Raw genomic sequence first — 12,328 nt, 5'->3', positions numbered from 1 at the left:
TGTGAAAGTAAAATTAAGTGATTTTTCTTTCCTTATTAAAATGAAACTATATATCCTTTTACAGTTGATTCAGTTTTGAATCAAAGTGTTTATAAAGACACTTGATTCAAAATCTTTGTGCGTAAAATTAGTTAATAAAACATCACTAAACTATACCTATATTGAAAGTTTAAAAAATGGCATGTTGTTTATAATTTATTGAGTTTAAATATTCATGCTGATTTCTCGATTTATTTTTAATAACCAGATAAACTCAGATAATGCAGAATATATACACTACTTTATCATGAATTTATGTTAATTTTGTTTAATTTACGTTACAATCATGGAAGTTAAATTCTTTTAAATTTTCCACTGTTTGATATATCAATGAAATTAGGACTAATAGGACAAATTTTCACAGACAATTAAAAAAAAATATTATTTTGATAAAGTCTGTTAAAAATTTTATTTGAGTCTTTGGTTTTCATTGATAAATCAAACGATATCAGGATATATCAATAATATAAAAGCAAGTCTCCATGGATGGCTGGTAGTAAATTAAAAAATATAAATAACGGGGTTTATTTTAATAATTTTTAAATAAATATTAATTTATTGTTTTTGATACCAATATTAACTCATGATTCTACTTTCTTTTGATATTTTATTTAGGAAAATTTTGTTAAGCGAATGTTAAAGTAAAATATTTACTGTTCCACTGTTTTATTTTCTCCTCTTGAGACATACTCAAGGATGTTTTGCGTTCTTTCTAATACGTATGTAGAATGAAAATGTTAATATCAACACGTTAAACTCAAACACATTTGATTGATTACAAAACAAGACTCTTCTGTCTTTATATTTTATCTTACTTCTTTCTTAGTTTCTTTCCCCGGGAAAAGCGTAAAATCTGATAATCCCTTAAAGCAGCTATATGATAAAATTTATTGTTAGGCCTCTAAATCAAAATACAATTTTTCCCACATAAAATCGCGATTGTCCGCCTTTGTCAAGTTAGTTAAAAAAAAAGAAAACAGAAAATTTAGAAATTGTCAGAGAAAGAAAATTTGTGAGAAAATATTTTTGGTTTTTTTGGTAAAAAGAAATATTTGTTATATTATAATTTTAGTTGCGTAAAGAAGATCCAAATGATATGGAAAGCATATTAACCCCCACTGATCATTTGTCACCACCAAGTACAACGTCCCGTTTAAGTGATTCGGATACATCTGAATGCGATATTGATGGCATTACGGCCGGCCGGGATGGTGCTAGTTTGTCATCTTTAGGGAGTTCATCAAGTCCTCCTCCACCTGAGGTAAAATGAGCAGGGGAACATGAGTTTGCCAAAATGTCTCAATTTTTTTCAAACGATCCGCTGTCCTTGCCAAGTTTTTTTTTTAAATTTTAGTTTTCCCTTCGTTTTCATTTTTTTCGAATTCCAAAAAATATTTGAATTTCTTAAATCCTATGCAAAACCCATTTTTTAAAACACTTGAATAGTTCCTTGAAAAATTTTAGTGTATTTTCATTTTATTTCTTTCAGATTTCATTATATGAAAAATAATTTTTATTGATTTCTTTTTTTTAATATATTTTTTAATGTCTTTTTTAATGTGTTTTTCCTGTTAAAATCGTTTTATACTTATAAAAAATCTGAATTGAAAGTTTTTTGCCTAACATTGAATTTTTCTCCAACATGAGAAAAAAAATCTTAAGATAGTTTTTAAAAATAAATTAGCTAAATTTTGAAAGAAAAACTTTTTAATTTTCGCGTTTAAATAAAATATAGTTTCCATGTGAAACGCAATGAAAGCTCTTTCCCTATTTATTTTACCCCAAATAAGGTGGACCTATGAATCATTTTGCTCTCCGGTGAGAAAGTGAAAAGTAGATCATAAAACTTTTATTTGGTACGGTTTTTTTGTTAATATGTATTCGGAGCCATCTGATAAGTCGAGAGAAGATTTTAAAAGATTAATGGAAAAGACTGTTCAGATTTTTCATAAGTGTAATGATTTTTCTTTTCGTTTTCTTCTTCTAATATAAAACATCCTTCCATTGAACCTGCAAAGGTTGTATTTTGCACTTAAGAAAACATTCTTTAAATCATCTTTGCATTTATCAATGGTATTAAAAACATTTAGTATGTGAATAAAATAACTAATAATCTTCTCAATTTCAGTCTATAATTTATTTATTTATATACTTAAAATAAATTCATATATTTAGAAATTAAAAAAAAATCCCAACAGCTATATTGAAGACAAAATATTCATATTATTTAGTGTCAGGAATTTTTTCACAATTAAGAGGGAGATTTTGAGAAAAATCCAAGATTTATAAATTTTATTCTTATTCTTATTTTATTTACCTCACAGATTGCTTAATATTTTCTTTATACATTTACACCAACACTTTTAATTTTCCTCTACAATTCATTTTTTTTGTCTAATTTTAAAACGTCTCTTCGATAGAAAACAAACACACATAACACACACAGTTCAAAGGTAATTTATATATATATTTTGGAATGATTTATAAGCTTCGCTTAAAATAATATTTATAATTAATTCATTCTTCTCAATATTATCTATTAAACAGTAACCTACCTATACGTAACGTTTGGGCTATTTTTAATTTACATATTTCTTCACTTTATATATTTTACTTATACATATAGAAATATATATACTAATCAAATTATATTGTGTCTCAACATGATTATATACTTGCGTAGTGAAAGCTCTTTAGAACTTTTGCATTAAAAGCTTTTCTGTATATTGTAGCCACAAGATTTTCTTTTAAATGGAACTTTGTACATTGATTTTCAAAGATCCTTTTTATAATTTTCATCACCCTCAATTTCCATGAAGAAAATTAAGTCTCCATAACAGTTACATTTCCTTGGGGATTCGTTCTTTTGGGGTTCTATTTAAAAAAAAAAAACATCCCTTAATTCATAAGAATTGATTTGAAAATTCTCGTAATTAAAAAATTTTATTTCAACACGAAACTTGCAGATCGATCTGCACGAGGCGCGACGTTCGAGGCGTGACATGTCACCACAGGGTCGTAAACGAGTGGCCGGAATGGTTTCCCGTGATTATCGCACCGTCTCCGGGGTGGGTCAGGCGTATCACAATCAACAAGCGACGTACACAAGGCGCAATGGGGCAGCAGCAATGAGTCAGCGAAGCCATTCAGCAGCCCCCAGTGAGAACTATCGCAGTGGCAGCCCGCGGCGGGGATCGATCTCTCCACCAGATGATAGGTGAGCCACACTCAAAAGGATTTTCTTTTCAGGAATTCTTAATATTTAAATTTTTAATCTATTTATGATGAATGAACTGAACATACCCCTGCACTTGTTTATGTTGCATTCCATTGATTTTTTTTCCTTTCACTAAATCCTCATCCAATCCAAAAAAAAACTTTGTAATGTCCTTTAGAATTTTCACTATGACTATGTAAAAGAAATCATTCCTCTCTACATTTTAGATCAATTTTTTTCAAAGTCGTTTGCTTGTACCCCTTTCAGGATGCACCCTCTCTCTCTTCTATCTCTCACTCTTTTTCCTTTTTTTTGGTTGATTTTTCAAACTCATGAAAACGCTTTTCAACCAATAATTTCCAGATATGACTATCCCGTTCTTCCAACACATTCTTATGCTCCACGATTTCAATCTAGATCGGCTACAGCCACACCAACGGGCTCACCGAAGAAGCGTCAACTGCCACAGGTAGGACTAATCAGACGAAGAGAAAAATTCCAGGTATTGAGGTAAAAATCGTGATGATTTTGCAGGTGCCACAGGCGTCGCGAAATGCCATAATCAGGGAGAGACTTGCACAAGACTTTGAGGAACGTCCTGGGGGTGGACGCTTTGCACGCCATCGTGTACGTCATAGCCAACATCATCAGCAAACGTACCGGAGTACAGGAATGGGTGGCTGGGAACGTCACTACACAGGCCTGTCGGACAGCGACTTGGCCATGCATTCGATGGAACCAAGATTAAGGCCCAGACACTCCCTGTCGCCAGACAAGGACTTCATGGGAGATTTTGGGGATTCAGACATGGAATCCGTAGTCAGTGTTACATCGAGTGCATTCTCCACACAATCGGAGAGACCGCGTGGTTCTCGTGGATTGAGGTAAATTTTTCCCTTCAGAGAAAATCTCCATAATAATGATGAAAAACTTTCAATGGGATGTCTCTGTATAATTCAAAAAAAATTCTTATTTGAGCGCCCACCGGAGTGGGAAGAAACAGCGAAGTGATTCTCTCGATCGGCATGCAACGTCCGTTAGTTCCCTACCAGGAGAGTTCAAGTATCATTCCTCAAAAATTCCCTTTGCTAGAAGTCAAATTCCACCACGACCAACATCAATTGCCTCTTCTATCAGTAGACAATTGTTGAATAGTAGGTTGAGTAGTTCTGCTGATAAACCCCTGGATAAACCCGAAAACCTCATTGATGAAGCTCCCTTTCAGCAAGTAAATCCAATGGGATTTAACATTCCTGGTAGTCAGGCTGAATCCTTCGCAATGACTTCATCATTTCCAAGTCAGATTACTCTTTGTCAATCACCAGGAAGATTCTCTATCCGACAGGAGAGGTACAATAATGGTAGATCTGTTTCCAATCAAACAATTTCCATTCTAAGTTCTCAGGATAATGGAATAGTCTTGAAGTCTTCGTACTCTGATCAAAATATTCCATCAATTTTCTGGCGTGAACAGACAAATCAACCGAGAGAAATTATATTTTCAAATCAATTGCCTACCTATGCATCCAATCAAACAATTTACAACCCGAGATCAGGACAAATTACTCCATTAGTTTCTGATCAAATTCCTGAATTTCCTGAGAAATTTTCAAACCTTCCTGATTATCAGTTTGAGCATCCTCCTGCACGCTCTGAAGGCATAAATCAGGCTTACTATGGAAGATATTCCTTGCAGAATTCTCCTACAGGAGGAAATCCTTGGGCTGAAAAGGTTCCAGACTGGAATGAGAAGCCACCATTTGCAGAAATGCCCTTTGAAGGTGTTCGCCTAAGTAGGACTCATTCTTTAATCCTAGACGATAATATAATTGATATTGAGTATGATTCAGATACAGGATGGAAGCGAAAACGTGTACATAAGAATAAATTTTATAAGTTCCCAAAAGATTACTTTCAAGGCAATCCTCGCGAAAAGAAGGTCCCAAAGGAGGATCCTACCAGAACTTCTTTGCATAGTTTGAATAAAAAGAAAATTGAACCTAGAGAAAAGTTAGATCCATCTAAAACTAAAGATAAAACTGAAATTAGCTTGAAAGATTTAGAACTCAAGTACAAAGCAAAAGAAGAAATAAAAGATCCGGTAAAAGATGAGCAAAAAGATGAAGAAAATGATAAGAAAGATGATCAATCTGGTGATGAAAATAAACCGTCAGAGATTTATTTCAAAGAATACGAACCTAATAAATCCTTTTTGGATTCAACTCAATCTAAAACAGCTGCAGAAGCAATTTTAGGCAATGAAACTGATTCAATCAAGTCAATTATTGACGAAGTTAGAACAAGGCTTCTTGAGAAACCCTCTGTAACTAATTTCCTGAGTGATGAAAGCTCAAAAGGTGCATCAGGAAGTGAGGATAATGCCTCAACAGAGGAAAAACTCAATAAGTATATCCGTGAAAAGGCAATTGGGTTTGAAAATGAAAGTTCTCTTGATAACGATGTAAATCCTGAAAGCTCCCAAGGACTTCCCAATGTAGAGTCGGGAAATGAGGAAAATTCCGAAGGTGATGATGATGTTTTCAAAAAATGCTCTTCAGAAGCTATTAAAGAAACCCCAGATGGGCAAGCTGAAGTACGCGAATCCCCCTTTATTCATGGTAGGAATTCCTCGTTTAGCGGGAAATCTGCTAAACGTTCCACGCGCTATGGGAAACGTCGGTCAAGCAGCTTGGATGAGTTGTCCTCGCTGCAAAAGATTGTATCGCAGATGCTTGAGAAATCAAATGATCGTAGTTCCGTCAGTATCAATGATACCCCAGAGTATTTCCACTATGATAAGTCTCCTGTAGTTGGTAGACGTTCCGGTAGAAGGGCTAACAATTCTGCTTCTCGTTCTTCTTCCACCCAATCCAAATCCTGCCGGCTTGCTGGTGTTGCCCTCCTGCAAACAACACCCAAACGCGGTGCTCTGAAAACGCCACGACACAGTGGGGATTACGATGTGAGGGAGCGAAGGAGAGAAGGCAACGGCAACGGACGCAGTGCCTTCCGACAGAGAGATCGTGATCGTGATCTTAGTGATCGTGAGCAAGGAACCTCCCAGCAGAGCTCATTCAATCGTAGTACCTCAACAGCTGAGGGTACAATCGAAGATAAAATTGGTTAGTATCCTACGTTAACGTTTAATCTTGAATCTTTTCGATTTTTAAAACATTTTTTAATCAAATTTTAACAGATGGAAGCCTGAGTGACACAGCGGTGGCTCTTCAGGGTACATTGGATACTTCGAGACGGAAAACTGAACAACGATCCCCGAAAAGTGAGACAACGCCAACGCGCGAACGTGAGCGTTTTGGTGCAGGAATGGGGAAGAAAAGTAACTCCACATCCCAACTCTCTGCCACCGGTAAGTCAAAATCCACTAAAATCACGTAGCTCACGCTGAAAGAAAAATATCTCTTCCTCTCACAAAAGAAAATAATTAGAGATGAAAATCAAAAAGAAAAATGAAATGAAAAAAAATGTCTTAGAGCTTGCAAATCCTTGGCTTCTAGAGTTGTGATTGTTTCTGTTAGAAGAAAAAAAAAACATAGGTTTATGCATATAAAAAAATAATGTAAAATAATTAGCTTTAATAAGACAATAATGGTGTTAATATTCATATGAAACATAAAGGTCGGAAGAGACGGTTGGGGTTTGGCAAGAAGGGTAAGAATTCCTTTACGGTGCATCGGAGTGAAGAGGTGCTGCCTGGTGAGATGCGTGGCGGGCTATCGAGAGGCTCGTCGGCCTCCAGTGACGGCGAGGGAAGTGGCGATGGCGACAGGTTCGCTTAAATATTTCACATCGCAAAATAAAATCAACAGAAACAGAAAGAACTTTTATCCTCTCACCACTCTCAGAAAATTTATTTGAAAAATAATTGCGCTTCACACAAGTTTTTTATTCATCTTTTGTTTCTATCGACCAAAACACATTTTCCCGCGGAAGAAAATTCGAGAAAAAAAAACAAGAAAATTTTTTATCAGTGCTCTGTGCATAAATCTTCGACTCCTCTATGGAAGGACATGCATCTTTCGCAGGGAGATTTAGAGTTTATACCATTTCACCCACTATTAGACAATTTTTTTTACGTATAAATATTTTGTCTCTCAAACTCATGTTATTTTTTTCGTAAATGGACTTTATCCGTCTCTTAGAATTGAACGTATTTTTTTATTTGCTGATAGTTCGATTTATTCCCGGGGATGCTTGCTCCCCGTTCAATGCTTCTTATCAATTGTTATCTTAATCGTTAGATTCTGTGATGTTTTTCTTTTGTTAAATCGTTGAAAAGTGAGAAAATTTCTTTTAACATTCCTGAAAGATTTTTCTCAAGCAAGCACTTTTTTGCTTACCTTTCGTAACCTTTCTGAGTTGGAGGTTTCTGATTTTTTCATCCTGTAAGTGCCACACGATTTTGCTAGATAAATTCATCCGTAATAACAAGTTGCAAGGATTTACGAATGATTGCGAATGATTAAATATTTTGTGAATATTCTACGAATTTAAATTGAGTAAAATATTCAAGAAAATAATAATTGAAAATAAATTATGCTAAAATGAAATTTATGCTGCTTGAATATTGGCTAAAAAATAAACGAAACATCTTGCTTAAAGTTTTTAAAGGTTTGTACGAATTTTTAAAATAGTTTATAAAGTTTTCAATTCATATTTTATCTGTTGGAATTTAAAAGAGTTTCAAATTAATTTTTCAATATTATGGTTTTGATTTTCTTATTATATTTTTTTCTTTATTTTTTTAATTAATATTTGAAAAGTTCAACTGTTCAGAATTTTGTGTTAATGTTAAGATTAATTTGTTAAATCATTTTAAAGGCTTTGTTAAGAATTTTCAGTCTCAGAACTTTTCTCCTTTGCATTATTTCTATTTTTTAATTTTTAATATTAAGTTTCAAAATCAATTAAAAATAATTTGAATAGGCGAGCTTTTTAGTTAAAAATGAAACAAACGAAAGTAAGACACAAACCAAGGTTACAGGTGTTTTAGGATTATGCTTACAAATATTTTCAGCATAGAGTATATGATCAGTTTTGTGGGAATTTATTTTTATACGTATTCAATGGAGATGCTTACAAAGACAAATATGGTTTATATATATTTTATTGTATTTTTTAAAAAATATTTAAAAGTAAAAAAAGCATTAATAAAAGAAAAAGATAATATAGCCAAGAGAGAAGAGAAAAAATAATCAAAAAAAAAAGGCAAATAGAGAGTTGAGAAAAATAATTTAAATTAAATGATGTGTTGTGTGTTAATAAACAGACCAGGGTGCGATGCCGCCACATCGAAAAAGATCATCGTCAGGATGTATTCAAAGATCTGTAGAGGTTGCCCCCACCGGAAGTCAGTCATCGGGTCGCGCGGGAAGCCTCCATTCAATTTCCAGTTCGGAGGGCTCATCGTAAGTTTTCCACGCCACTCGAGATTGCAAAATGATTTTAGTGCCGAGAGAAATAAGTGAGAGAAAGATGAATGAAGGTCTAGGCGAAAGCTCTAGCGACTTAGAGAAAAAAAATAAACAAACGCTCTAGTCGGTCTTGAAAGGAAAATTTTAAGAAAAAAAAAGAAAGAAGGAAACGATTGGATCCGGAGATTGATTTGGTCATTTTGCAATTTTTGGGATTATACTTTGTGCGTTTATTTTTCAAAAAAAAACAACAACAAATCTCTTTTTGTGTGACAATTTCATTGCTAAATTTTTTTGTGTCTCTCCTCAAAATTGGCTCACTCAATTGCATTTGATGTCTATCGCAATATTGTAGTACTTATTCGGACTGACTTCTATATATTTTTTTGTATTTTCTTTGCATTTTTTTTGGAACTAAATCAATGTTTTAAGCAAAATTTTGGTGTTGTCTCCCTTTATTTTTACACAACTAGATCTTTGTATATAATTCTCTTCTTTCCAATTGGATTTACAAATTGCCTAAAAATTTTCTTATTTTCTTTTTGACTAAAATTTCTCTCGTGATGTGTTTCTATTTTTATTTAAAATAAATTGCTGTTCTATGTTATTTCAATATGAGATTTTTAAAAGATAAAATTGATAGAAAACCTAAAAATAAATATTGGAATTAGTCATTGTGTAACCCCAAAAACCTAATTTAAAATCTATTTATAGTTAGAAACATATAAAACTAAACAAATTTTCTTCGACAAACTGCAGACGGAGTTAACACACAAGTTTAAGTTTTCACAGTGAAGGAGCTTTTTAGGAGGATTTGCTGAAAGCTTTTAAAGTTATTGTGTATATTTTATAATACTATGTAGATTTTATTTAAAGAAAAATACTTAGGTTACTCAAAACTTAGTGAGTAGAATTAATGCTATATAAACTTCTTAAATTATAATTTTTCTGTCATCACACAAAGTTCGTCTTACTAATTTAGAATTTTAAAAGATAAAAAAGTCTTAATTTCTGACAAAAAAATTGATTATCTGGGATATTTTAATTTAATTCTTATTAGGGTTTGTTTTTAAGGACAGGATGTCTACAGGAAAGAAATGCTATGTATGTAGTTTTTTTTTCATTAGATATGTTTCATTCAAACACAAAATCCCTCAGAGTGGATCAAAAGCTCAAAAGATTTTACGAGAAATTATGCATTTTTTCTCTCAAAACGTTTTATTAGATAAATCTCAACTTTAATATTTTTGAGCGCTCTCCATTTGAATGTAAAAGGATAATTTAATTACTTCTGGAGCGTATCAATTAAAAGTTATATGAGATAATTAACGTGACTGAGTTTGCATGTAAATTAAACTTTAATTCAATATTGCAGAATGAATTTTTATTCTCCAAATTAGCATAAAAAATGTTCTTTCATTTTGGCACTCTAATTTCCTTATAAATCCCCTAGAACTACCACTCTAGCCACCCTCTAGCATGTTGCATGCAATAGAAAACAATTAATTTAAAAAAAAAAGAGCAAGTTACCACCTTAAAAAAAGTTCTGCTGTCCACTTCTTAAATATTGTTCTTTTGGCACAAATTTTAGAATATTTTTTAATTTAGAATTAAAAAAGATATTTCACTTTCTTCATTAGCTGTTGTATGATTCAGTGCGTCTCCTTGCGAGAACAGAGATCTCTATTTCTCCCTGTTTAATGGTCAAATGAAAACAAGACATGAAATTTTGTACCATAGACATTCTGCATCACATAAGAAACGCATCCAGAACATTCACTCTCATCTTTCTCACTTTGGCAGACTCTCAAACAATTTCCATTCTTTGTTATTATTTGCACCAAAAATATCTGTAATACATTTCTTTCTGTTCCTCTTCTTTGAATTTATTTGCCTGTTCTCAATACATACTTCCTTTTTTTGGGAGCTTTAGGAGAGCAGTAGAATTGATATTTTTTTTTGTATTTCCGTCGTGATTTAGGTGGTCTCCGTCCTTGCGAACGACGGATGGGGGGCAACTGTCGGACTTCATTGAAGGCCTCGGGCCAGGACAGCTCGTTGGACGTCAAGTCTTGGGCGCGTCTGCTCTCGGGGACATTCAACTCTCCCTGTGCCATCAGAAAGGCTACCTTGAGGTGGAAGTGATTAGAGCTAGGGGACTTCAGGTATGATCGAAAGCATAGAAATTTGATTTATTTATTGAACTTTACAAAATTGCTTTTCATACTTTAAAATCGCATTTAAACCATTTCCCCGAAAACGTGGGAAAACTTTAAAAATTTAACATTTTCCTGTAAAAAAAGAATTTTCCTTGGCTCTGGAGTTTGATGGACTTAAAATGTCTGAGTGGGTGGTTCACATCAATAATTTTGAATGAAATGCAGCGAAAAATTTTATGTTGCAAAATGTAAGGGGGGAACGCTGTGAAAAGCAATTTTGCAGAGTCACAAGAAAACATCCTCGTAATTCCAATTTATCAATGGAAAACACTAACAATTTGTGTGCTTTTCGACCTCTGTCTCTCGCCTCCCCATCTCTACATATTCTGACCTACTAACTCCACCAGGCACGTCCCGGCTCTAAAGTGCTTCCGGCACCGTACGTTAAAGTGTACTTAGTGTCGGGAAAGAAGTGCATTGCCAAAGCCAAGACAACGACGGCCAGGAAGACGCTCGATCCGCTCTATCAGCAGCAACTTTCTTTCCGAGAACCATTTGCAGGATGCATTTTGCAAGTAAGTGGCGTGGCTGTTTTTTTTTTCTTTTCTTTTCTTTCCCATCGCGTATTGTGGTTTTTCCTCACACAGTATGATGATGCGTCTGGTTTTTCCTTTGGTGTACTTGCAGGTGACTGTTTGGGGTGACTACGGTCGAATCGAGGGCAAAAAAGTGTTCATGGGGGTGGCTCAAATAATGCTAGATGAATTGAATTTGTCCAATATTGTCATCGGGTGGTACAAATTGTTTGGAACCACATCACTGGTCAGTGGACCGCCCAGCTTGGGTCTTTCTAGGCGTTCCTCAATTGCTTCACTTGATTCACTTAAGCTGTAAAATTCATTATATATACTCTGGCGAGCCACAGTCGCGTGCAAATTCTCTCACTTGTGGCATTTGTCCCTCACACATCAAAACATCCCCTTACATGTTGGAATTTTTTTTTTATTTTCCATTTATTTTCCCCGTTTTTCTCTGACACACACACACATTTTCCTCACAAGTCTTTCACTTGTCTTTCGTTTATTTTTCTTTTAATTTTCTGTGTTAGTTTCATTTGCACGGGAGAGAAATAGATTTAACCGAAGAAAAGCTCCCAAAAGAGCTTTCACCTTTACAACACATTTGATGTTTAATTTGGCTTTTAATTTTGGAGTTTTTTTCCTTTAGTTTTCCGTAGAAGAAAACCTTATTAGTTGGACACAGGTAAAAAAAATGAAAAACACAGTAATACTCAAACCTGAAATCTAGCAAAAATTAGCTCAAAATTCTCCTCAAAATTTTTTGTAACAAAGATAAACTATCACGGATCTTCTTCTTTCCTCAAACTAGTACGTAGGTATGTGATTATCATGTGGAACAAAAATCATGCATGTTCAAAAACACTTCTTTTTTAAGATATAGGGGAGGGTGGTTTGAATTGG

General features: G+C 33.9%; 1 protein-coding gene across 17 annotated transcripts in view; it reads left to right on the top strand.

The window, feature by feature from the left end:
• Nucleotides 1-12,328, top strand: part of LOC129788150 (regulating synaptic membrane exocytosis protein 2) — a 42,112-nt gene that overhangs the window by 26,175 nt on the left and 3,609 nt on the right. For 2 of the 17 annotated variants that reach the window (XR_008750302.1, XR_008750296.1), the window contains 10 exons: nucleotides 1,112-1,300; nucleotides 3,006-3,256; nucleotides 3,620-3,725; nucleotides 3,791-4,140; nucleotides 4,235-6,378; nucleotides 6,453-6,623; nucleotides 6,893-7,043; nucleotides 10,670-10,853; nucleotides 11,255-11,422; nucleotides 11,535-12,243. Coding sequence is in view for 6 of the 17 variants with exons in the window: in XM_055824197.1 (XP_055680172.1) it covers nucleotides 1,112-1,300; nucleotides 3,006-3,256; nucleotides 3,620-3,725; nucleotides 3,791-4,140; nucleotides 4,235-6,378; nucleotides 6,453-6,623; nucleotides 6,893-7,043; nucleotides 10,670-10,853; nucleotides 11,255-11,422; nucleotides 11,535-11,669 (3,849 nt within the window). In the remaining 11 variants the exon portion in view is untranslated. Of the gene's footprint in view, nucleotides 1-1,111; nucleotides 1,301-3,005; nucleotides 3,257-3,619; nucleotides 3,726-3,790; nucleotides 4,141-4,234; nucleotides 6,379-6,452; nucleotides 6,624-6,892; nucleotides 7,044-8,543; nucleotides 8,683-10,669; nucleotides 10,854-11,254; nucleotides 11,423-11,534; nucleotides 12,244-12,328 lie in introns of all 17 variants that reach the window. The other 15 variants (XR_008750306.1, XR_008750299.1, XR_008750315.1 and 12 more) reach the window with 14 other exon arrangements.

The sequence above is a fragment of the Lutzomyia longipalpis genome, chromosome 1 (assembly GCF_024334085.1).
Source record: "Lutzomyia longipalpis isolate SR_M1_2022 chromosome 1, ASM2433408v1".
Lineage (NCBI taxonomy): Eukaryota > Metazoa > Arthropoda > Insecta > Diptera > Psychodidae > Lutzomyia > Lutzomyia longipalpis.
This window is presented reverse-complemented; position numbering and strand designations above follow the sequence as displayed.